The sequence below is a fragment of the Myotis nattereri genome (assembly GCF_964212035.1).
Source record: "Myotis nattereri genome assembly, chromosome: 12".
Taxonomy (NCBI): Eukaryota; Metazoa; Chordata; class Mammalia; order Chiroptera; family Vespertilionidae; genus Myotis; species Myotis nattereri.
This window is the reverse complement of record NC_138087.1, coordinates 31,925,105-31,953,048: the sequence shown is the minus strand read 5'-3', so window position 1 is coordinate 31,953,048 and position 27,944 is coordinate 31,925,105. Positions and strand designations below refer to the sequence as shown.

The 27,944-nt window shown below is 37.2% G+C and overlaps 1 protein-coding gene across 1 annotated transcript in view; it reads right to left on the bottom strand.

Annotated features, from left to right (window-relative positions):
• The window catches only part of PTPRD (protein tyrosine phosphatase receptor type D), a 2,145,631-nt gene that overhangs the window by 276,570 nt on the left and 1,841,117 nt on the right, over positions 1-27,944 (bottom strand). The window contains exons 13-14 of the mRNA XM_081103407.1: positions 20,031-20,176; positions 16,543-16,684 (exon numbers count right to left, since the gene is read on the bottom strand). Coding sequence (XP_080959533.1) covers positions 16,543-16,684; positions 20,031-20,176 — 288 coding nt within the window. The remainder of the gene's footprint in view (positions 1-16,542; positions 16,685-20,030; positions 20,177-27,944) is intronic.

The window sequence follows — 27,944 nt, the reverse complement described above, 5'->3', positions numbered from 1 at the left end:
GTGTGGGTTTTTTTTTTTTTGCTTAATCCCTTGACCTTTTTCACCCAAGCCCCAAACCACTCCCTTCTGACAGCTGTCAGTCTATTCTCTGTACCTATAAGTCTGTTTCTACTTTGTTAGTTTATTTTGTTCATTAGATTCACATATAAGAGATCATATGGTACTTGTTGGGTGGTGAACACACAATGTAATATACAGATGATGTATTATAGAATTGCACACTTGAAACCTATATAATTTTATTAATTGATGTCACCCCAATAAATTCAATAAAACATTTTTTTTTAAAAAAAGAGGAGGGACAAGTGTTCAGGAATCTTTGGATCACGCGCATCTAGGATGTCACTGCATGCATCAAATCACTCATAGGGACAAGTATTCTGCCTGTCTGTTGGCCAAAGTGCAAAACAGAGCTACACAATATTCAGTTCTGAGAAGTACTCATACTTCACAAGAATCCACACAGGACAGGCAACTCCCCTCAAAAACAAACAAACAACAATAACAACACAAAACCCAAAACCTCTTACTTTCCTACTTTCTGAACTAAACCAGCGTGAGCCACTTTATAGGAAAGGAATATCTATTCTTTGGACTTCTTTGGTCCTCCTTTTGTTTGGCCTGCTAATTCTTCCTCCCTTTGGGGGAAGAGAAAGACTTTTTCTGTAGCTGCCTCTTTCATTGCCAGTCGGCTTTGATAATGTTCTGGAGAATGACATTTTAGACCACTCTAACTCAGCTTAGCCACTGAAGCTGAGCACAGCTGAAGAAAGCACTCAATTAGTAACTCCAACTTCAAAGGCTATATTATTCTCTCCTCAATACACATGTGTAACTCCCATTAGCATTAATGGGAGCTGTGGGAGCTCACAGCTCAGAGAATATACCTCCGAGTCTGTTTGCTTGATGAGCATGCAATTAAACCTTATGGCCCAAATTTTTCTAGGAGGGCAAAGTAAGTACACTGAGTACTCATGCAAAATCAAGCGTGCTCACTTTGGGAAAGTAAGCTGTCACTGCTATTTAAACATGGAGAAAGCTATCCAAATTAGGCCTATTTTCATTTCATTGATCCTCCTAGATGTAGACAATGGCCTTTCATGGTGTTCTGGGAAAAGTGTCACTCTTCTGTTTTAAAAGTTCAATTATATGTTTTTATAAGCATTAGTCCACAGCACTTAAAAAACTAGCCTCAGGTGTAACAATTAAACTGAAACCACCTTAAGTGAATTTCCAACACACAAAATCCGTGGCATCTACATACACTGAGCGGCTTTTCCTGTCTTCTATGCAATAGTTGTATTATAACTTAAAGTTAGAAAAAACTGAGCTGGCGTTTTAAAAAATCAATTTGAAAGGAAAATGCTCTCCTCAAATAATAAATTGGTTCTTATTGGGAAATAATTTTTGTTCATTGACCTCATTCTAGAGATTATCCAATAGTTTTCAACATGGAATCCATACATGATAGAGACTAAAATATCAATATATGTTAGCTAGTCTGTGCCACAGTCATGACCAATCCTCTACAGGGAAAATAACCTTGACTGATTTTGTAACATTTAAAACAATTAATTTTCTGCTGTTCACACAATTTTCACAAACTTTAAAGAAAAATTTATGAAGAATAATCTTGATGTTTAAAAAAAAGATTTAATCAAATTCAAAGCTAATGATCTAATATTGATGCATCATATAATTCTCTCTGCCATCAAACATCACATTTGGACTTTCTAATTATGTGAGAAATGAAGGTTATCTGAGGTACTGGACCATAAATACAAATCAATCGAATTGCAATGGGCCAATGAACTTGTCAAAGAGACAATAGTGTCCTCCCCACCAAGCTTAGAGGAGTGCTAAGATGTCAGGAGACTTTGCAAATTTTAACCTGTCAGATGAGCTAGTCCACTTCTAAAATTTCAGCAAATGTGTGGTCTACATCAGTTTTATACTTAATATTTAACACCTTGCCTCCTAAGTTTGATAGTAATCATCTCTTCATGGACTTTTAAAGCTAGTTATTAAAGAATGAAGCATCTCAAAGCTGAACACAGTGGGCCTTACTTCAGATTCTGTGAAAGACTGAATAAAGAATGATAAACATAGATAGATACTAAACCATGACCTATGGTTAATCAATAGTGAGTAAATAATGATGGCAAATGTGAAAAGGAATTCACCATTTCTTAGCATAAAAGATTGTGGATTGTTTCTATCATACTCACAATCTGATTTGTATAACATCTCTAATAGAAATACCCTAACTTTCAAGGTATATCTTCTATACAGAGCCAGTTGAAAGATAACGACTGTTGTTAGTACAGAGGGTCTAGGCAGTTTCTTTCATAGCTTTCTTTTATCTCTGAATGATTGCGGTTAAGCACACTTACAATTTAGGTGTACTGCTAATCTTGCTGGAGTGATTAGTCCTCCTGAGACAACCTTTCCCAGCAAATCTGAAACTCACCCAAAACTTCAGCTGGTACAGACACAGCTCCTTCTTCATTTAGAAATGAAATGGTTGGTAATGATCTAACTTGGGACTTTCGGGATATAAAATCACATTTATTCAAACATCCACATTAGCACTACCATACTCTACTTTCCAAAACTTTTAATCTAAAATATTAGTTTTAAAAATCCTTTTTCTAAATGGTCCCTTTTTAATAAGAGAAATACATATATTTGCAGGTGAAAATTCATTAAATTTCTGTGAGACGTGAAATGTAGAGTAAATTGATGGCTACTAATGACAATTACCCAAAATATTCGTGGAAAGAAGACAGAGATGAAAGAAGAGGAAGAGTTGAGGAAGATGTCTGCCCAGTGTCTCTGACAGAGACTAGTGTATGGAGCACCCATCTATGATCTAGATTCTAGAGGCTGAAATTTGTATATTTCTCAGTAGTAGAAGGAACTGCAATATCATTTTGGATAAATGTCTGATGACTACTTATCAAGTGGATATGCAACACCTAATATAAAGGTCATTTATGTCTATTCCTAATTTCCAGGGTGTTATATATACACCTTGGACATGTCACTTAAGCAAAACCAACTTGTAAAATTGACTCACATGTTATTTCAACAAATATTTTAATGCCTGCTCCATAGCATCCTGGTGAACTCAAACCCGAACCTTTCCCGCATGGAATAAGCAATATTTAAAAGAACAACAACAAAAAGAAAACCACCACCACAAACAAAAAAAACTAATTCTTTTGTTTTTTAATCTTATCCTTTTAATTATAAAAATCCAAACCATTTAAATTAAAAACACAGAGTCCTTGAAACATTGAAATAATAAAACTCTAAATGAATAAACTTTCATAAAATAGGCATTTCTATATGTGTATCTATATGTATGCATAAAAGGATGAATTAATTTCTTCTCTGGCTATTTTGCAAAATTCATCATTAAAAGGTACATCTGATAGGGCAATTTCAGCACAGAACATACTCAATAAAAAAATAACTAATTAGAGAACTAAAGATGTACCTTCTCTGTGTCTTCCTGATTTTTTTTTTTAATACTAGCTTTGAAATTGGTAGGCTGTCCCACTTAAAGCCCTAGATTTTAAATTGCCATTGTTTTTACACCCAATTAAGTTGTCAGTGTAATGAAGAATTGTCCAACTGAGTAGAACTGTGAGGATCTTCTCACTGTTGATGTCTGAAGTCTTAATTTGCAGATGCTTTTGCCTAAATTAAGAATTTTAAGTCACCTCCTCAACAATAAGTCCTGTAATGTTTCTACCAACTTCAACTCAAGATAGTCAATGAAAAAAAGTTGCTTCAAAAGTGGCCCTTGTGTGGTACATACGATAAAGGGAATATTTTCCTATAATAATATGATATTTGTGCTCTGAAAAGGAGATTGCCATGCCCCTGGTTCTTTGAAGGAATTGTTTGTTTTTTTAAATTTGTTTGTTTTTTTAAAAAAAAGACCACAAATATGACGGGCTTAGTAATTTCCAAGTAGCTCAGCAATTCTCGTAACTCATAATATTCAAAAAGAACAAACAAAACTGAGTCTGAACTGTTCATTTGCATAAAAATGTTGTATGAGAACACATGAATGGTGACCAATGCTTCCTTGAATAATTCTTAATGAAGGAGAACTTTCTTGTTAGATTATCAGACTGTTGTCAGGGAGGGATTTTAGTTCTCTCCATCTACCAGAGAAAGTTATGGGCTAACAAATACTAACACAACTCATGTCCAACATGTCCACAATGACCAGAATTGACCTATTAACTTCCTGAGGTTGCTCCAGATAAACATTTAGGAAGCACTTTTTTAATCGGCATTTTGGGGATCACTAAGTTTTTCTTAAAGTGGGCAGCAAGTCAGCCATAATACTCAATGTCAGTTTATAACAGGCGTGGCAATACCTGGAAAAGTATATCTACCATAAGATATAAGGATATGCATAAAATCCGAGAGCAAATGAAAGGCTCTCTAGAGTACAGGGAGCTAACCCTAGTTGTTGGACCTTAGGAAGTAGCATATCTAAGGATGTTGCTGGTTTGCAGTATATACTAATGACTTTTCTTTAGGGATAAAAACACCTAAACTCTCATTTTTTAATAAGTAAACACTTTATTATGAAAATCAATTTTTGCTCAGTCTGTGTGGCCCCGCTGTTGAGCTCAACCCAGGAATCAAGAGGTCACCGCGTTCAATTCCCCATCAGGACACATGCCTGGGTGCGAGCTCGATCTCCAGTAGGGGCCCTGCAGGAGGCAGCCAATCTATGATGTTTCTCTCTCATCGATATTTCTATCTCTCCTTTCCTCTCTCACCAAAACAATAATGAAAACATATTTATTTTAAAAAAAGAAAATCAATGTTGCCTAATAAAGTCTTCTGAGGGACAAGATCTTTTAAGGTATTTTACTAGTCCACTTTAAAATCATTTCATATATAGGGTCGCTATGTCATCCAGGGCAAAAAGTCATAAAAAACAGTGAATGCATTAATAAAAACTCCTTTCACTGTTAGTTGGGAGAGGAATAAATGGAAATATTAACTTAAAGGTTAAGTTTATTCAACTACATCATGTTTTCTTAAAATCCAAGCAAAGTATATCCAAAATCTTCCTGTGAATGAAATATAATTTTCTTTCAGAACATTTATACTTATCAGGGAAAAAAAGGTGAGGTTAATATGTCAAATCTTACGTTTCAACAAACCTTACTGTCACATTGATGGAATGCTCAAGGAGACACTAGTTCTCACGCAAGTACTAACTTAGGAAGGTGTAAGCTAAATACTGCGAGTGCACTTCTAAAAATAAACTTCATTATTCCTATGCATTACATATATAACTGTCTTGTCACTTTAACCAAAATTATGGTTTCTTGTCAAACAGAGATTGGAGCTTCATTGAAGATAGGCGGTGGTAATGTCTTTTCCACCTTTGTCTTCCAAATGCTTAGTACAATCCCTGGCATAGAGAGAACTATATTACCAAATAAATAAGTTCATGAATTAATATGAATTGCTTTTCCTGTACTGTGTGCTTAATCTAGATGTGGAAACATCTGCTGTTAATTCTGATTTTTAAAAATAAAATTTTAAATGAAGTACCTCTGGAAGAAAACATTATTTAGAACATTATTTGTTCAATTTGACGTTTGTTCACTCATTTACTGAAAATTTATAACATGTCAAATACTGCCTGGGTGTTCAATCTTGATCAAAACACAGCCCTGATCTCATGAAACTTCTAGTCTAAGCAGGGCCATCATCCTGGGATGAAAGGAAAGCTATGTCTCATTTTTCCTTAGTGTGTTCCCTTATCACTTAAGACAGGATGACGTTCAAATTTCAAGTGCTTTGCAGAGCCCACAGTGGGCCGATGGTGGCTTACACATCTGGATAACAAAATTATTTAGTGGACAAAGCAGACTCACTTAATAGCTATAAAAGCATTTTTTTTTCCCTAGCCTGAGGAAGATGGTCCTGTGTCCCAGAAAATTCTGCATTACAAATGTGACAGTGCACTTTAATCAAAATAACTTAAAATTACCTATTGATAATTATAATAGCACTGGTGGTAATAATGCGGGTGATGATAATGATAACCACCACCACTACTGAGATGTACTAAGAGCCCTGCACTTTGCTAAAATGTGTTGTAGACCAGCTCCTGCAATCATCTTCTCAATGGAAGACAGCAGGTCATCTGATATCTCCACCCGATATATAAAGAAACTGAAGCTTTCAGAGGTTAAGAAAGAGACACAGATCAAATGGCATGGTCAGAATTTGAACTTAGATCTGTTTGTTTGCAGACTGAACTCATAACCACATGTTCTATCACTCCTACATCAAAGGTGGTAGCATAAACAACCCCAAAGACAAAAGCAAAAAACAAACAAGCAAAAACCCTTTCCTATCCCCTCTTTAAATGTGGAACTGATACACGAGATTGTCCTGCTTCTTCTAAAACAGTGGTTCTCAACCTTCCTAATGCCGCGACCCTTTAATACAGTTCTTTGTGTTGTGGTGACCCCCAATTTCATTGTTACAAATTAAACATAATTAAAGCATAGTGATTAATCACAAAAACAATATTTAATTATATATGTGTTTTCCGATGGTCTTAGGCGACCCCTGTGAAAGGGTCATTTGACTCCCAAAGGGGTTGCGACCCACAGGTTGAGAAACGCTGTTCTAAAAGTATTTAACTAATGATGCTGCATTTCATAGGCATTAAATACACAATGACAGGTTTAACCTATTCCATGACCTAGGATAGTTCAGATGTAATAGAGCAGAAATCATATTTTAAGTGTGACCATAGTCCAAGCTAGTGACTACCTTGTCCTAATATAAAAGCATCCTCAAAGTATTGAAATGTGTGTTAAAATGACATTCAGCACAAATCTAAGGGGGGGGGGGGGAGAAACTCTTGATATTGCGTATTAGAGAACATTGTGGCAATAAAGGATCTTCAATCCTTTCAAATAATTTAGTAATAAATGTACATTTTCAAACTTCCATGTCAACTTATTTTCACGTGAAAAGCTGATTTTCAGTTCTTTGGATTAAGCAATGTTTTATAAGCCACAGAAAATTTCTTTTCCAGGATTGTTGATGCTCCCTTCCCATCACCATGGCCATGATGGGCTCATTTAATGAGCTCGTACTGAATTACTATGAGCCAGGTACTGTTCTCTATCTGGGGATTCATCAGGGGCCAAGTGGGACAAGCTCAGCTTCAAAAGGATGATGAAGGAGAAAAAGAAAACATTGCATTTTTCAGCAACTTTTGTGTTCTAGTCATGGCGCCACATGCTTCATACATGTGTGTCATCAATTTCGGAAAACAATCCTAAAAGGTAGCTAGGTTATCCTCCACTCTAAAAATGAGGAGCTTCAACTTCAGACTTAAGTAACGTGCCTAATCCCACATGGGACAGAAGCACTGGACTGTTAATATGAACCCTTGTCCATCTACTCATGGGTGAGGAATTCTTGGAATTAAACAAATATACAAACAAACAAGAAGTGTGCATTCCAACCTAGAAGGGTAAAAAATATCTGAAAGCTATTAATGTTGATTTGCTAGTCCAGCCGTGGGCAAACTACGGATCCAGCCCGTTAGAAATGAATAAAACTAAAAAAAAAAAAAAGACCGTACCCTTTTATGTAATGATGTTTACTTTGAATTTATATTAGTTCACACAAACACTCCATCCACGCTTTTGTTCCGGCCCTCCGGTCCAGTTTAAGAACCCATTGTGGCCCTCGAGTCAAAAAGTTTGCCCACCCCTGTGCTAGTCTCACTCTTTTAAACAGTTCTTTTGGTGTTACATTAAAAAAAATACACACAAAAAAACATACAAACCAAAACAGAGGCTCTCATCTGGGGGGACCTAAACATTAGGACCAGGAAATCTGAGATCAAATGTATTGCTTAATAAACACGCTTATCTATCATCAGGCATATCAGAAAAAAAAAATAATAGGCATAAAATTGTATCCAAAATCTATTAGTTAGAAAGAAAATCCATGGTGTAAGGGCAAAATGATATATATTTAATGCAAAAGAAAGTTTAAAAATCTTGAAATATAAATTAAGACCCAAGCTCATTTTGAAACATCACAGATAAGATAGTCTTTAAATTTTTCTGCTATCTTTAACAAAATATATTAAGAACACTAGGGAGTGTATCATCATATTTGTGTTTAATGTAGCAGTAATTCACAAGTCATTGTTTTGTTAATAAGATAAAATAAGCCGCTTGATCTTCTAAGGAGATATGTAATTAGGATTTTGATAATTAAATCCTAGATGAGGCATTTGGTATGCCTATGCCCTAAATCCCAATAAATTATGCATGCACAACTTTTAAAACTGTATTCTAATTAGTAGCTTAAAATAAACTAATTTTGGAAGTCAGGAAATTGAATTTTTAAGAATTGTTTAAATTTTATCAATGAAAGCTACCCCCATATCCAGAGGTTATTATTATTATTATTTTATTGAGAATCACCTAAGGACATTTTTCCTTTGCTTTTAAAAGAGAGTACAAGGGAGGGAGCAGGAATGAGAGAGAGAGAGAGAGAGAGAGAGAGAGAGAGAGAGAGAGAGGCCAATGTGAAAGAGACACATGGATTGGTTGCCTTCTGAAGGAGCCCCAACCAGGGCCCAGGGCTGAGTATCAAACCTGCAACCTAGGTACCTGCCCTTGACCAGGAAAGGAACCTGAGACCCTTAGATGGGTGAGCAAATTCTCTAACCATTGAGCACACTGGCTAGTTGTCAAATATATAAACATTAATTATGTATAAAGGACTGTGAATAGTGCTAGTATGCTATGTCACTGTAAGAACTTCAGTAAACCTCTTTGCAAATTTCAATTCATATAGAAATGTTCTATGTTAACTTGGTTACATGATTCCTAGCTTGTGTACTTTAATATCTTTAGCCAATAAAGTATGTAATTTTCTTCTACTATGACTCATAACTTCTCTCTTCTGAGCTACCATGGTTTATACCTACCTGTGATGGTTAATTTCATGTGTCAACTTGACTAGGCAACCAGGTACCCAGGCATTTGGTCAAACATTTTTCTGAGTGGATGATTTTGGATGGGATTAACATTTAAATAAACAGGCTGAGTAAAGTAGCTTACCTTTCTTAATGTGAGTGGGCCTCATCCAATCAGTTGAAGACATTCATAGAACAAAGAGTATGGCCCTACCCCAAGTAAGAGAATTCCTCCTGCTTAACCACCTTCACATTGAGACATTGGTTTATTATTGCCTTGACTCAAACGGAAACATCGGCTCTTCCCTGGTCTCAAGCGTGCCAGCCTTTGAGCCCATTCCTTATTATATATGTACTAGAGGCCCGTTGTACGAAGAGATTTGTGCAATAGTCCTTCCCTTCCCCTGGCTGCCGGCATCGGTCTCCTCCGGCACCCAGGACCCAGGCCTTTGCTCCGGCCAGAGCCTTCAGTCTTCGCTGCTCCCACTTGGCCGCTTTGGCGCCTATGCATGCAAATTAACCGCCATCTTTGTTGGGTTAATTTGCATAGTCTCCTGATTGGCTGGTGAGCATAGTAGAGGGACGGTCAATTTACATGTTTGCCTCTTATTAGGTAAAAATATCTCCATCCTCTTTTTGATTGCATGCCATTTCTCTGGGGAACCCTGACTAATATACCACCCACACCCACTACCAAATATTTATCAATTTCTGACCTACCTAACTATGTTCATGAAGGTCTATCCGTGATATTCCTCCCCACTAGTTCTACCTGATAAAAGTCTAGACATTCTTCAAGTCTCAACTCAGAGGTCTCTTCCCTCCCATGATGCACTATCAAAGTAGGATTTTTCCACACAGTATGCAACCGTAGCATGTTAGCACTGCTTTCACGTCATGCCTGCCTTCGGCTGGGCAGCTGGTGGAACACTGTCCTTCCAGGGCAATACCTTATAGAGAGACCCCGCCCCCTTTCTGAAGGTTTGCTTCAGGTCACCTCACCTTTATGAGAGGCCTACCTTGTTACCTGTTTTGTGATCTGAAAGATCCACGGATGAGTTCTGCATTTATGAAAAGGTGAAGAGCTAAAACAGTGTTCAGCATTTGTTTTGCAGGGAGCCTACAGAGGAAGCGCGAGTGCCCGCGAAGCCCCTTCCCTGGGAGCTACACTCAGCCTCTCAGCATCACCCTGCTGTCGCTCTGGGTCTGGGAGCATCTGTGCTGCATCTCGCATTACTGTGTGCATCCCTTAGTGAGATGTGTCTAAGGTCACCGCTTCTTCCCTGTCTGCCATTTCAGCTTATGAAAGGCACAGGAAAGCTCTACTTCCGGATAGCGAGGGAAACCTGTACAGCCAAAAGTAACTTTTTAAACTTTAAAGTTTAAAGAGCCAGAATACATATCACCACATTATTTGTAATTGGGTGAAACCAAAAAAAAAAAAAAAATCTTCACTGTAGGACCAAGAGAAAAATCACTTCAAATTCTGTGGTCCATCATTTCTTACATCAAAAATAGATTAGACTAGGTGATTATCAAATCCCCTCCCAGCTCAACATTTCTGCAGCTCTATTAACAAGTCAATCAGCAGTAAACATGCAATGACTCAATATTCATTTTTAAATTGATAACAATATCACAATATGAAGCCAAAAGAATATTGGTCTCACTTATATGCAGCAACTTACAAATGCACTCATCCTCTCTGAGCTCTTTTAAGACATAATCCCAGACTGAAAAAAAAAACAACAAAAACAAGTAATGATGATTCAAAGCAAGCAGCCTGCATCACCAACACAATGGTCCTTAAAAGACGGATCACAAGGGACCATGAACAGCCTCAGTTCAAGGTGCCATTTTCCCCAAATATTATCAATGTCTTTCCTAAGTAGGGTCTCAGTACCTGGTCCCCGTGGGCTTCTGTCCTTGTGCACACTGATTCACCAAGAATAGTTCTCTTTAAGGACTAAATATTAAGTTTCTCTTTACTTATATGGTGCTGTCCACCACCACCCCTTTTTAGTATGGAAACACAGGGCACAGGAAGGTTTTATCAGGTTAGTATCAATGCATTCCTAGTATTCAACTATTTTATAAGCCTTTGCAAGCAATCTTCACTGGATATCATAATTGCCAGCAAGTCCCCCTGTCTTGGCCACCCTTCCTTTTGTTTCAGTCTTTCATAAAATTCCTTTTGTGCGACAGTCAGGCAGCTGTGCTTTGTTCTTTAATGTTCCTAGCCTGGATCCCCAGCCGAGACCACTTTAGAACATACACGGCAAAGTACCATTTTCACAGCGGGGACAACTGTGTTCATCTTCAGAAAGAGGCATTAATAAAATGAGACCGTAATGAACATGCTAATTCTGATCACAGGGTACTGCAAAATGGCAGGAGAGTCTACTGCCTTCCCCCTGAAAAATGGCCAAAGTTTATTTCAACAACTTCCATAATGGCTTACATTTTTTTTGAAACTGACATATTATGCAAACATCTCTTTCCATTTCCCAGTGAAATGCCTTCTCTGTCTCATCCAACATCTCACTCTCTGTTTTACTATCTCTCAGTAACAGCCCCCTTCCGGGAGCATATTTTTTTCCATATTACAAGAACTGACTTGCTGAAATAGGCATGTCACTGAATCTTAGAAAGCTAGAGAGAAGTGATCTGAGGACTCACCAACCCAATCCCTTCTCTGTGTATGAGAGAAAAAATCCAAAAATCAAGATAGTTAACAGAGTTGCTCAAATGCACAGCTACTTTGAGGCAGAGCTAGAGTTGAAACTCAGATTACTAGAGATTTAGACTTGAGGAATTTTGTATATTGTTTTATGTCTTGATGATGATCATTCATAAAATATGATGCATTTATATGGAGTAGATACTCAATATAAGTATTGTTTCATAAAATATATCTGTAAAACTAGGTAACTTAATTCGTCTCATTTTTGGTCACCTAACTTTTTTAGACAATAATTTTATTTTGTATGTGTTCTATGGACAAACTGGTTTCCTATGAGTATATAAGAGAAACAATGTTACATACAGGATGGGGCAAACATAGATTTACAGTTGTGCATGTGGCAAATAATACAATAATTAATAAATTATACATAAGAATAAACTGTGTTTTGTATACTCACAATTGTAAACTTACATTTTCCCCATCCCTTATTAATCCTACTTTATGTGACTGCTGGTGGTATTCTGGGGGGCAGTGCTATTTGGGAATGGGCAAGTCTTGGGGGGGAAAATCCACTAAACTTAAAAAAAATAACATTTTACATGCTGTTTGGGATGACAACGAAGTGTGTATTTTCTAATGTCTACATAAAAATATAAATTCAAGAACATGACATTTAGTCAGATAATTAGAGGCACACTTGATTAATTTTTCTGTAACTTCTCTCATAGAACAGGAATTATGTAGCCAGAAGGAAGGATTCTTGATGTCATTCCGCTTGCCTGAAAGAGGCATGACTGCCTTACAGGAAAGTCTTTGGATGGTGATATTTCCTTTCCCATGCCCAGTGGCTGATAACATAACAGAGAGGACATTTGCATCCTGATATCTTTGGTCAGAAAGAAATAGTGACCAGTGAACCAAAGATTCAGAAAGAACAAATTTCCCTCTGGCTTATGATCCCTTTTCTTTAAACACCCTCTCTGGTCCTATTCTTACCCCTCACTGGAAATCTAATATCCAATCCAGAGTCTTTAGTAGAATTCTACAATTAGTTAGGCTCTGCCCTTAATACCTCCTGCGTGATATCTGAGGCCTCCAGTTAAAGTTCTGCTGAGGAGGGAATACACATGGTATGATGGATATGCTCAGCCTCCTAAACCACAGAGCTGGGATTTGCTTATGTTTTCACAGCCACAGAAAAAACTTGAAAAATGACCTAGAGGCTGTAACTGCCACATTTAACTCCCCCTTCCTCCAAGACTTCTTCTAGGAACTATAGTCTACAGTGTATAAGTGGTAATTGCCCGAATAGCTCATTCCAGGGCATGCTCAGCCCAAGCCTGTAGTTATCCTTCCTTATGAAAACAGTTTTTCAGAGCGAGGGCCATCTGAAACGAACTACAGAGGGAAACTTTTCCCTGAAATACTACCTTCAATGCACATGGGTGGCCAAGGTATTCTTTCAACGTCTTCTGCATTAGCCGCACAGGTTAGATGTTTAAATCTGCAATTAATTAGGTTCTCTGGTAGCCTGTGTGAGATAAATTAGTGCTCTCCATCCAGCCCAATTAGACAAAACCCATCAGGACGGTTGGCACATTTTTGGCATGATCAGCAAAGTGAGGAAAAACGTAAATGACCCATGTGGACCAAATGAGCATCTGATTAGGCCTCCGGATGACAAAGTGTAAAGCAGTTTCCACCCACGGCAAAGCAAGGGTACCTGCCAACGTGATTTGTGAGAGAAAACTAACTTCAAATGGGCACAAAGTGTGATGTGAAACCCTTCACTCTTGTTAAGGACATTCATGTTCTAGGAATGTTAGTTTACCATTAGAATACTTTTAAAAGATGATCATTAATAGAATTATCAATAGTTATTTAAAAATGTTTAAGTGAAGAAGTAACTCTAAGAAACAAAGCTAATTTCCAAACCCATTTATTTCATCGTATAAGGATATATGAAAGTATTCTATTTTTAAGATTATGTTTAGACTACTTTTCCATTATCCAAAATACCTTTGAGTTTTTCTCATGAAACATTTCCAAAATTGCTAAACTTAGTCTTTAAAAAAATAAGGTTTTACTGTGTTACTAGAATCATAAATTTCATACAAATGTACTCACATGTGACAGATATTCCCATAGAAAGTCAACATCATATTAAAATTTCCCAATAGATTTGTTTTATGTGGGGGCTAGTTAGATAAAAGCAGATGAGATTGGGGGACCCCAGTAAGCTGGGAGGCAGAAAAAAATAAATCCATGTAAATGTCTACATGAAGTCATATTTTCCTCCAACTTTTTGTTAATGTCTTCATTAAATGCATAAAAATTAAGTCAAGCCAAATGACTATCATTGTTTCCTTTTAAGGAATTTGTTCAAGAAACTCAAGAGGCAAAAAATAAGTTTCTGGTAAATTTCACTTTATTAGACCTTTGTAATACACTTTCTACATAACAGCTTTAGTTCTTAACTAGGTGAATAAATGAAAATAAAAAATTAAAAGATCTACAAATGAGTTGATTTTGCTTCAGAATAAATTGTTCTACAAGTTTCAGATCTGTTACGTATGTTTATGTGAATATATACATATGCATATTAATATATGTACATACTTTTTATAGTTTGTATTAAAAATTTGTATGACAGTGTTTAAGGGTCCTTTCAGTTCTAAAATCTGACTTCTAACAGGAGTCTGCTCCTGTTTTCTCCTTTTTCCTAATGTCTGACTCTTGTCTGATACATTTTATTCCTTCCTTTACCTTTTCAGGTATTTAAAATATTTATTTTTTAAAACACATTCACGCAGCTCAATCATCCATAGTTCAAAGACCATGATTTCTACTTTCATTGATTGGGCTTACTGTCCACTGTGAACTGGAACTGGTTTTAGTGCTGTAGAATTGGAACTCATGAGCCCAATGAGGCATGAATGATCTCATACGGGGCTGTATGCCCTGGAATGAGGGTGTCTCTGATAGGTGAGTGTTTACATGGCTGCCTGTTCCACACTCTATGGGATTTACTGTTTCTTTTTCTCTCTTTCTTTCTTTTTTTTTAAAATATATTTTATTGATTCTACAGAGAGGAAAGGAGAGGGATAGAGAGTTAGAAACATCGATGAGAGAGAAACATCGATCAGCTGCCTCCTGCACACTCCCCACTGGGTATGTGCCCACAACCAAGGTACATGCCCTTGATCGGAATCAAACCTGGGACCCCTGAGTCTGCAGGCCAATGCTCTATCCACTGAGCCAAACTGGTTAGGGCGGGATTCACTGTTTCTGACCAGCGTTTAGGTTAGCCTCTGGGTCCTGAATATTGCATTAGAAGTCTCACCTCATGCTAAAAACTGATCCTTCTCCTCGTACTTCCACCTTATCTTATATAAGCCTGTGTCCTGCTGGAGAGATAAACTTCAGTCTGAAAGCCTATCATCCATTTGATTATTACCTTGGGAATTCTTCTCTGGATAGTCTCTTTGTTTTTGACCCCTGGAAATTTCTTCTTTGCAAGCCTACCATGCATTTAACTTAAATTTTCAGATATTTTATCAACATTTCTATGTGTTGATAGGGGGATGAAGAACTTTCTGTATGAACTTGAGCTTGTCATAATGGTCAGGAATATAACTCAAATCTGACCTATTTTTTTTTAAGCAGCATTCTGTTACATGCATTTCAAATATCTGTATCCAGTTGCTCCATATGTCCCCCTTAGACTAAGATGTTTATATTATTTAAAATATATTTCAGCACATAATGTAAGTAATTTAATATTCTAAGATTCTTGGATTAACTAATTGATTTGGGTATTAAATAATTCCAGAAGGAATGTTCTTGGAATTTATAAAACAAAAAGTAAGTAAATCCCTCAATGGGAAAAACAGTAAGATGGAGCAGAAATATTATTAATCTATATGTTTCCCCTGTAATTATTAAAATGCAATTCCTTCTTTCCAATTCTCTTGATCTTAAGAAAGCCTGTTTTTATAAATTGTGCAAGAAAGCAAAATAAAGTTAAGAATAAAATAAAACAAGTAAAGTGTGTGTGAGAGAAAAATAGATAAAGGTAAAAAAGTTAGTCTGGAAATATTAACTACGAGGCAAGCCACATCAATTAATGTTCTTATCTCTATCCAAAAACCTGCTTTAGATACATACAACACAGTATTATTAACCATTATCCTTTATTTTTCTTCTATTACTGTCATTCTAAAGAAAGTCTAGGAAGCAGACACACTGTACTGGACATTGGCCATGTCATACCATGTGTTGGTCAAACTGCATAATCCACATAGCCAGAGTCACTTTGCATCAACAGATGTTAGTTCAAGAAATATAAAAGACGGAAATAAAAACACATAATTTTTTACTTAAAGAAGAAAGGTGCCTTTCTTGTTTTGATTCCTCTTCTTCAGAACAACTCATCTGTAAGATAGAAGTTGCTCCTTCAATTTTGTAAACATCAGTCATTTGTAAAAAGGAGTTGCTGAGCTCGGTATGAAATCTCCATACACAAGTAATGCTGCTAACATGTAAAACAGTAGCATACCCTGTTTTCTTTCAAGGTTTTCTGCCAAAAATCAAAATGGTATCTGGCATTTGAAATCAGAATTTCTTTGGGATTTTTCTTTGATCTCTCTGATTTGCATTTTCCAAGACTTGTGAAAGAAGTCATCCACTGTCTATTTAAAAGTTGAGCTCTTATAAACATTTGATTTCAATTCATTTCCAATGGAAGTGTCAGGACAATGCTGGTCTTTTTGATGGCTTTACAATAGAACATCTGGGATATAGAATTTCAACAATGACATGAGCAACAAACTTGCACTTGAGTACTTACCACGCAAAACTGTGAGTCTGGTAGATACACTTATTTCTCCGATGTTATTTGAGGCCACACATTCATAAATGGCCTCATCCCGGGGAGTCCTTAAGGGCTGTATTCTGAGAACTGATCCAGATCCATCGTCAAACTCTATTACCTATTAGAGGAAGCAATAGCTGTCACAGGTGTTGTTACAATTGTCCACCTCTGGGCTAAACCTCTTAATGAAATGGTGAACTGGACTTTAGGCTCAGATTAAACTCGGCAGCATTTTGAGACTGCATTTTTATACAGTGGTGAAATGGAATGTTTGGATTAATTTAATGAATCCACTGAACAAAGGGGCAAAAGACATGAACCTACATATGCAAAAATGTAGAATTGTAGTCTCTGTTGAAAATCATCCAGGATTCACTCACGAAAACATTCTAGTGGGTGTATCTAGGGCAATTTGACCCTATTAATTCTGCAAAAGACTTCCTTCTATGATGCATAAACTTCTCAAATTATTCTATTTCTGAACAGGTAGATCCATTCAATAATTGGACTGTAAGGTGAAGAAATAATGCGTGCCACCACCACGCTTTGCTGGTGTAAACTGTCTCAGCCTGAACAGGATAGATGAGCGAACCATGAGGAGAAACTGCATAAATCTAGCACTTAGGCAGCCGACAAGAAGGCTGTCACAACCCAAGAGCCTAATGGCATGCGTTAATTTTGCCATAAATCATTCCAGTGTTTGTTCTAGCTTAGCATTTTCTGCATTTTTAGGGCATTTTGCTGTAAAATGGAGGGTTGCTTCACCAGGCAGAAAATGAATGTCCTAAACAGTCAGCCTGAATTCACTATCATTATGAACTCTGCAGAGAGAGTTAGCAATCCTAAGTATTTATCAGCCACTTCAAGTACTACTTTTAAACAATGATGATGATGATATTAATAAATATGTATTCAAAACTATGGACTCTTCTACCTGTCTTTTCTGTAACTATGCTGAGTTCTTTTAGCTGTTCACTGAGATACTGTGTTTTTTCCCCCTGCATTTCCCTGTGAATGGTATGTACATGGGCTTAAAGTATGAACAAAGAGAGAATGCCTTATAAATACATTTATGGAATGTTCAACCCAAGATGTTGTGTAAGAGTATGTATGCCAGCATAAGAAAAAAAAAGAGGTGGGGTATTTTAAAAATATATCCATTTCAAGTTTTTTCTGCATTCTCTTTATGTTTGAAATCCACAGAGATAGCCAAAATGTCCCACTTCTGAATGCAACACAATCGACTTTCAACTCTACTAAGATTGCATGTAGAATGAATCTACTATGCATCTTGGGAGTTTCACAGTTATAAGAATACTAGAGGCCCAGTGCACAAAATTTGTGCACTGGTAGGGTCCCTAGTGGCTGCTGGCTGCCAGCCTGTACTCCCTTCCCCCTGACTGCCTGCCCCCACCACTGCTGCCGCCACCACTACCGCTCCTGGCCAGGGCCTCCCTCCCTTCTCCCAGCCGGCCCACCCTCTGGTCGAACTCCTGGAAGAACTCTGGTCAAGGGGACAATTTGAATATTGCACTTTTATTATATAGGATTTGTCAAACATGCAATATTTTTTTTTTAAAAAAAGCATTTATGAGCATCTTATGGCTTAATGGGGGGAAAGATTTAAACATCTCTAACACCAATTTAAATTCTGATTCATGAATTGTTAACTGTCATTGTATGTTTACCTTTCTGAACTATTTCCTAGATTTAGAGCTAAACTCTTACAACAAACACCATACCACATGTTCAAAGCTGGTGTCGTAATTTCTGATTTGAAAACCCTATTTAATATCCAGTATTTAATGAAGTGTACCTAAACTAGGCCAGACACTGTATTTGGCATTGGAGATAGAAGAAGAAACAAAATCAGTTTTACCTATTGCTCTCATGGGCCTTATAAATGAATGAAACCAAAAATAGACACATACAGTGTTACAGATAACAAAGATTCCCAACCCAAGACTCGATACTATTTGATGAAGGAGCTTTGTGTGAAAATAAATAATTTTTCCTAAAAGTATTTATGTGACTCTGATTAGAAATTTTGTGCTAAACAGAGTTTGTGCTTTGAATATTTATCATTGTAATTATGATTCTGTCAAGAAGCCATCATCATTAGCAGGCATGATATCAAACTACTCTTTGACAAAAATTGCCCTTTTAAATTTTTTTAAAATGTGCACCAAAGATGTACACACATCATTTTCTAAAGGATGTAGGAAATATTTCCCAAAGATTATTTAAGATTAGCTTTTATTTATTTCCAAATCATTGTAGAGATCTGACTTTCAAATAAACAATTAAAATATTTTTATTTGTAAACTAGTCCATATTTCATTTTTCAATAGTGTAATTAATTAGATCCTTTATGCATTTAGACCATTGATTGCTCTGTGATTACCAGTGAAAAATGAGTATTATCAAATAGTTCTGAACTTTGTAGTTGCTACGTTTCTTTAACTAGAAATTGCCTTTGATTTGCCAATTTGTGAATAAGGCTATGAAGTAGATTAGAAACTCAACAATGAGGAAGTGAGTTTTATAATTTGAAAGTCTTAGTATCATCTAAAAATAAAGCTATTCTCTTTATATCTTAAATTATAAGCATAATATTTTGTGTTTCTTCCAATATTTTTCTATGTAGCTTACCACCTATTTTTCTCACCCAGAATGAGCAAATTTCTAAATCATAGGCTCTCACAAATACAAAAATAATATCTGAATTATTTTTTATCCTCTTCATTGTACTGAGCTTTCTGAATAAAGAAAATTGATTTCTTCAATTGGTTTAACTGCAACTTCAACCTGGTTGGCTCTGTTTGTTAGAGAGTATTACTTTGTATTAACACACTAGAGCAAATTTCCTATTCTAGTTCATGATAATTGCAAAACACAGGTGCAAGGTGGAGTGGGCAACTTCATTTTCTGTCCGCTATTCCCCTTGCCCCTGGTAATAGGAACTTGATCCGTTTGGGAAAACACAGCTCCCTCATTCCAGGCCATGGGGTTGAATGGGACTAACTTCAATCCCAGCAAAAGAGGTAGATTCTAATGAACTTAAACAGTACTGTCTATCTGTCCACACCAACTGGTTTAAGGATGAACATGTAAGTCAGAAAGAGCTAATGACATAGACAATGTCATAGGAAGCCATCACTTATCCTCTAAGCTCGGTTGTGGGAGGATGAGTGATTCCATCTGAGGATGAGGCTCTCAGGTAGATGCTAGGAACACTAGCTGAGCCTTGGTATATGCAGAGACAAAGTGAGCAATCTGAACACCCAGATTCCTCTTCTTTAAAAGCCTTTGAAAGTTGAATTTTCCATCACATGCAACATAAAGAATGCCATATCTCAGTGACGATGACACCTTATAACAGAGTAAACAAGCAAGTAACATCCAAACCAAAGACACAGCAGATACATTCTTCCCCCAGAGAAACAGAACAATGGACCTAATACCTCAAATCTCTGATTGCTGACTTTCTTTCCTTTTTTGTTCCAGACAATTTTAGGTCTTGGGTCTCCTGAAGCTTGGCAAATGAAAGAGGCAACGCCACCAGAGACCCCTGTCTGGTCAACAGGAGTCCGTGTAAACCTCGGAGGTGCTGAAATAAAAAGAATTGATCATAATTAGATGGAAAATTCAAACACAGACTATTACCACCCCCCCACCATAGCCCTCCCCATTTCCATCAATACAGACATACAAACATACATGCTTATATGGGATTACAGCATTAGAGAAGCACCTTTACTTCTGAAGGTAGCTAAAGGGGGAGACAGGTAACTTTTTGGTCAAGTTATAAGCTCATGCTTTTATTGAAGAAATCTGTATTAAGGCAGCGATCCAATAACATCCAAAAAGCAACATCACACATTAATTTTTATTACAAGTATTTAAAAAAATCCAATTTGTCCTCTGTAACAAAATGAGCTCATCAATCACTGTGAGAGAAATATTAGCTCTTTGCTTTGTTGCTGCTATCAGGACACTGCCAGAAAGCAGCATGGCCACCACTCAGCTATTAAAATTAGTGAGATTTAAGATAAATTCTAGGAAATGTTAAATTGACAAGACAGGTAACCCTGAATTAGAAGGTCTGGCAAGAAGCAAAAATGGGAAAATGGGAAAGTGACTCTCTAACCCAGATATTATGGGCTGCCTTCCTTGAAACTTAACTCTGCAATCTGCATCAAAGTTGAGTCAAGAAGCCTCCAAAGTCATAGCAAAGAAAAAAAAATGTTTCTGTTAAGAAATATTTAAAGTTTCCTAACTATGAAAGGATAGAAACTAGAGGCTTTCTAAAGCCCTCTATCTCCTTTAAGTGCTCCTAACATGACCCATCCCCTGAAAATTCTACGAACTATTCATTTTGTGTTTCCACGCTTTACACCTCTTTTACTAGTATATGAGAATCATATAAAATGTAGGTATTTACCTACAAGGATACTCATCATGTCAATTACTTAGCAAAGATTATAAGTACCCAAAATATCAAATACTATAGGAATTGATGGTGAAATAAACCATGGCATACTGATGAAACATCATGCAAATAATAAATGTTACATCTGAAAATGTGTATAATACGACATGAGAAATACTTATGATTCATGATAAGCCACATGACCACCCCATACAAAATATATATATATGAGGGGGATAATAAAATGAACACCCCTCCCCCAAATAAAAAGATGTGACAAATATGCTGAAACACTATTGATGGTGGTTTGAGAGGGGGCATTTTAATTATTTTTCCTATTTCTCTGCACTTGTCTTACATCCTTGGGTTTTTAAAATTATGTTAGAGTTGGACATTTTTTAAAACCAAAAACATTTTACTTTTCCATTTTATTCTCCACGTTCTAATCCCTTTTACAATTTTTCTTCTCTCCTACTGTTTTCCAGTTACATGTCATTGAAAAATGGTTTTAAGTGGCCGTAGCTAACATTTATTTTGAAATCAATCCCTAGATTCACAAAGGAAGAAAATAACAAAGTTCAACACTGTTTGTTCGTCGCTGTGATCTTCTCTGCCTCCCATCTAGCAAGTTTCCCAGGTGCTTCTCCTCCGGACCTGGTGTGGGTTCTGACTCTCATCTTGGTTTCCTTGGGAAGCCAGGTTCCCATCACAGCTCTACTATTAGCATTGGTATCATCTTTGGGGGGAGGGACGGGGTGTTTTCTTAAATTTCCTGTTTCTTAACTGAAAAAAAAAATATGAGATGTGAATTTAATTAGTTTGTGGAGATCCCTTCCCCTTGTAAGGTTTTCTAGATTAGGGCGGTATCTCCAAGATGAAGGAGGGAAGGAGGAGAGAGGTGGAGAGGCATCTTTGCTGTGCTACTGCTAGGAAATGGGTGCAAACTGGGTGATTACCAGAACCACGGGAAGCACCTGAAATGATCTGCAATAAACTAACAGTGAGAGGAATAAAAAAACACTGTACACTGAAGTCACTTTTCTGGAAATGAAGAAAAGAGTTATTAGAAGTTCTTTTTGTTTTTCATTTTGCTGTCGCAAACAATGCAAATTGATAATAACCACATACTTGTGAGAAGGGAATATGGAAATCATAATTATGCAGCTAAAATTCTTAGGAAATTGCCCTGAAAAAATTGCTATATTAAATGCTACGATACTGTCATTTTTAAGTATATTCCTTTTCAAAGCCCATAGCTCCAAAAAATCAACCCTGAAAAATCTCAATTTTATGTGAATGGAATGAATCATATAAAAGTGACTACTCATCAGAAATTAAATAATAGAATAAATTAAATAATAAAATTAAATAACAGGATGTAGGATGTCATTTTCACTGTAGTGAGGTTTTCTTTCTTTCTTCCTTTTGTCTTTCTTTTTTCCTCACCAAGGGCTAAGATCTCATTTCTCACGTCAAAATAGGAAGGAAATTTGGAGATTTTGATAATATACAAATAGGCAATGGGTATTGGAGCAAGTTCTTCCTAAAGACTGGTGAATGGGGGCACTAAATGTCAAATTATTATTAAACACAGAAATCTTATTTCTAAATGGAATGCTGAGAAGGCAAATTCCCATATACTTAGGGAAGGGATGTACCTGCCATTCCAATATTCAAGTATGTTTTTAATTTATTTTCATTTCAGGTTGTACCTTGAAATTTTCATGCTAATATTGACAAGCATAATAATTTGCCAAAGACAGGACTACTAGATGCTACTGTAAGGATGTTACTTCTGAACTTGAAGTCAATTAATGGAATTAACCTATTGAACCATGGAAAATTTATTAAAATCACCAGTTAGAATCTGTTTCTGATCTGCAACTGTTTTTCTTGAATCCTATTAACTACCACTTTAGGACTCTGTATTCTAAAAAAAAAAAAACAACAACAACAACAAAAAAAAAAAACCTTAAAAGGGTCCTGAAATGTAGTCTTTAAAACAAGAAAAAGAAATTGATCACACTACATTAAAAAGAAGGGCACAACAAGTGCTTATACACATTTCTTTGCTTTTTAATATAAAAGAAACTAGAGGCCCAATGCGCAAAAATTCATGCCAGAGTAGGCCTTCCTTCCCCCAGCTGCCGGCACGGGCTTCCCTCTGGCACCCGGGACCCAGGCTGCTTCCCTCCTCTGGCCCCCCACAGGCACCCAGGACCCGGGCTAGCTTCCCTCGAGCCACCCACAGGCACCTGGGACCTGGGCTGGCTTCTCTCCAGCTCGGGCTTTTCAGGAAGGACGTCCAGAATGATGTCCGGAAGATGTCTGTTCTAATCAGAATATTACCCTTTTATTATTACAGATTAGCCTTCACATACAAGAAAATCATGACTTTCTTAGGGGATCTGATGTGAATTTTTCTACATTGGTGTACAGAATCCAAACCACAAAAAAAGGATAAATGTCATCATTTCATGATACAAAGTTAAGATTCTAGAAAATACAGTAAAACCCTTTCAGTAAGCATGTGTGTTGCATAAATAATCGTCTTGGCAGGTGAAACTCGAAGTCTGATGCTATCAATGCCAGGTAGGCAGCCAGCCAAAGGAAAGATAGGAGAGAGAAGATGAAACTTAATAACTATCCCAAGTGCTCGAGGCAAGTAAAAATCTTTATTCTCAGAGGGGTAATAACAATACACAGCACCCAGCTCCCCTATCTCAGCTTAATAAAAGAAACTAAATAAATCTCCTGCTTTCTTTTGTCATAGATGCTGCCCAAATTTAAGTCATGCTCTGAAGATGGGAAGAAAAGGAAGATAATCCATGTAAAAACTTAAACAAACATAAAACTTCTACTGAAAAGTCACACAGTAGGACAGCCTCAGATCTGAATAATGAAAGACCCCAGGTTTATCTCATGAGATACATCAACCATCAACCATTACACTTGGTCTAAGAACAAAAGAAATAACCAGAGTGTAAAGGAGGAGGAAAAGACAATAAAACTTTAAGGTCCCAGTATTTAGGGGTCCTTCCATTATTGGAGCTCGCCGCTATTTCTGCCCACCTACAGCTGCCGCCAGCTCTGTGCTCTGCCAAATGAATTTCTGCTCACGCTGGTTTTGACAAGTGAGGAATATGACCTTTTATTAAACTAATGCCAGGCACTGCAGAGGTCAAATTACTGTTAGACCCAGAAAGTCTATTTTCTAAATGGAAAGCAGAGAAGCTAAACATGCATATGAGTCAGAAAAGAGGCATGGCCGATATGATAAATCGCGTCTGCCAGGCTCACTGGCTGCTTCCAAAGACTGCATTCTCAGGATGCGTTCACCCAGCAGACAGGAACTCCAGGAATCTAGTAGATCATTGTTTCCTACGCAGCTCAAGAGGAGCCACGGGCTGCTGGGGGATTTTCATTTCTAGGAGGTTAGGTTGTTTTTTAAAGTGTAACCAAAGTAGAGTAACTTGGCTTGTAGTAATGGCAATATCAGAAGCTATTTCAGGTTTCAAGCTGTTAGGCTCGCTGAAGACAAGGTGATACGCCTAAAGAGCACTTCTGGGATTCAAATTAGGGGACAGAACCGACCAAGACCAGCAAACTGCCTTTGACCATCCTCAATAACCTGCTCTATGGAGGATGAAACCCTCCCTGTAGTATATTACATTAATAGCACTAGACATGAACAGGGTAGAACCATCGGAATCTACTAATAACACCCATGCACGAAAGGGATTTATGAGAACTTCTTAAAGGTTAACCGGACAATTCAGGTTTGCAGTAACTCGACTGATGAACTGAGAATCCCTTAAAACAGATTCACAGAAACACCCCCCCGCCCCCCACCCAAGGCTACAAAAGCGTGAAGACATGAGGGTTCTATTTGTCTAATTTGATTCCAATGAATAAGCGGCTTCAGCAGACACCAAGGAAATACCCTGTGTGGGGAACAAAACTAACAGCATGTAACTAATTGCCTTTGTTTCTTGCAGCTGATTAACATTTCCTTAAATAGAAAGTATTGTTTTTAAAGAGATATTTGTCATAATAACGTACTTAAAGTCTTGAAAGGGGAAGGTTATAATGCTATTAAAAATGATACTAAGGGAGAGGATGAGGCAATGGTCAGCAAGAATACACAGGGAGTCCTGTCTTCAGGCATCTGCTTCCTCCCCTAAAAGGTGGCTGTCGAATGGATGGCACTGTCAACTGAGCCCATCTCTGTTCTTTCATTCTCCAGAAGTATCGGCATGAAGGGAAGGGCAGGAACAGGGCTTCTGGGGTTGGGTGAGAAATGCGTAGCAGAGAAGGCGAGTTGGGGGTGGCTCTGAGAGTAATGGCCCTTCCTGAAGGTTTAGGGGAACTGCTGTCACAGGGCTTTACATTCTCTTCCAGCCACAGCACACCCTGTGGTCACAGTTTCAGACAGAGAGAGTGGCCAGGGTGGTGGTGGATGATGGATTTTCTGTGAGGGTTCACTTGACTAACAAGTAGGAGTGTAGGGAGGAAAGTGTGCCCAGCGGTACAACTGCATGGGCACGTGACAGGAGAGGAGGGAGTTCCCAGCATTGATGTATAACTCAATGGAGGGCCAGCATCATGGCCCAGACACCAGGCTGGACTGGTTGCTATAGTAAATGCTCTATATAAACTCAGAATTGTGGGGACATCTCTCACATGGGGTTGGAAAAGGGCCATCTCTGGCACCCACAGTTAGGACAGACCTTCAAAGTCAGACTTTTTTGAGTTATTTCTGGTATTTCCTTTTTATCACAACCCTCAAACTAATCTATTAGTCTTAAAATTTGGTTTAAGGAGCATCATAGCTCAAAATGGGATTTAAAAAAAAAATACCTCTTTAGCAAATTTTAAACGCAGGTCTAAAATTTTATAAATCGTTTTTAACATTATATTTTATTTATTTTTTAAATTTATTTTTATTGTCGAGAGTATTACAGATGTCCCCCCATTTCCCCTCCATTACCCCCTTCCTCCCAGCACCTGCCCCACCCCAGCCTTCACCACTCTATTGTCTATGTCCATAGGTAATACATATGCGATATTTTTCAGAGTCTTACAAGATTGTATCATTATTCCTATGTTATAGAATTATAGAAAAGTTCATAATACTACAGCAATTTGTAAGTAAAGTAGGAAAAAGGGAGAAAAGGGGGAAAATGAATGAAGGCTCTTTGAAGTTAAGAGTGAGTTATGAAATAAAATAAAATAAAATAAAATAAAATAAAATAAAATGGCATATAACAAAAAAAAAGAGTGAGTTATGGACTTTTGATCTAATTGTGAAGCTCTATATTTTTATTATGCCAAATGAAAAGATGGAAAGTTATAAGGATGCTGCACAGACATTATGGTATAACTCAGTTAATGCATATTTTCAAATCTGTCTTAGTTAACTATAAAATATATGCTGACTGTTCAAGGGTTTAGTTAAGTACTTTGCACAGTATTGTAGCAATTACTTTTCACTAGTTAAGTAATGAAGTTCACCCAGAATGTGCTGCCAGTGGAACTTGTTGAATTTACAAGAACCAATTGAAATTTGGGATAAATAAGCTATGATGCCTGATCAACAGGAAGTCAGTCACAAAATTTATTAACAAGTTATATAAGTTCCAAGTTTAGTAACGTAAATACTTTTGTATTATTTTACACATAGTACTTGCAATTTGTTCATGATGGAGAAATACAAATACCCCCTTAAAGTTCTTGACATTAATTTTGCCTCTTCCTTTTCTAGGCATTTCAATTACATATTCTATGTATTTATACACATTTTATAATTTTACTAGGGGCCCATTACACAGATTCATGCACCAGTGGGGTCCCTCGGACTGACCTGCAGGTATCAGGTGAAACCAGCTCTCTGAGATCCCTCAAGGGGCCCTGGGTTGCAAGAGGGCAATCGTGTGATGTACCCTGGAATCAGGCTCCCTCCTCTCTGGTTCCAGGTGCATCACCCAAGAACCGCAGCTACCAAGTCAGGGCAGCTTGGCAACTCCTACAGTGAACATCTGCTCCCTGGTGGTCATAGCTACCAGTCGGAGAGTCTGCCCCCTGTGGTCATTGTGCATCATAGCTACCAGTCAGTTGGGTCGCTTAGGCATATATATATATAGATATATCTATATATATATAGATATATATAGATATATCTCTATATCTATCTATCTATCTATCTATCTATATATAAATTAAGGCTTCAACTCTCCTTTGAAAATGACTACTAAAGGATTCTTCTATTGAATACATAGATGTTTCTACCTTTCAATATTTAAATTGACAAAGGATTAATGTGTACACTGACAGAAAGAAAAGGGGAAAAGAAGAGAAGGAGAAAGGGTAAAAAGAATGGAATATCGGAAGAAGAGACCTGATTTAATAAAAAGATATCTCCCATTTCAACTTGTCCACATTGCCAGAAACTTATTTCTAAACGCTTGAAAGATTACTCAGCAAATCCCAAAATCACTGTGTTGAAAACACACCATGTCATATGCCTTCCCAATCCCATCACTTTTACTAAGTTCCATTTTTGTAGTCGGCACTCCCACTCTCCCAAATGCCTAGCCTTGCTGACTTAGCTTTTTTTCTGGTCTTCTCCTTTGTCGCACTACTATTCAATTATTAAGTCCTAGAAATTTTGCTTTTATAATCTCTCATTTCTCTTTTTTCATGTTCAATTTCCATAGCTATGACTCTCTTTTTAAGCTGGTCATTAGAATCACTTGGGAGACTGAATACACACACACACGCGCTCGCGCACACACACACACACGTATAGGTACTTAGACCCCACTTCACACCAATTAAAATAGAAAATCAGTGGGTGGGGCTGCATAATTAATTTCAAAAATATTCTAATGTTCATCTAGGATTGAGGATCACCGATGATATCATGATATCTGTACCTCCCCATCCA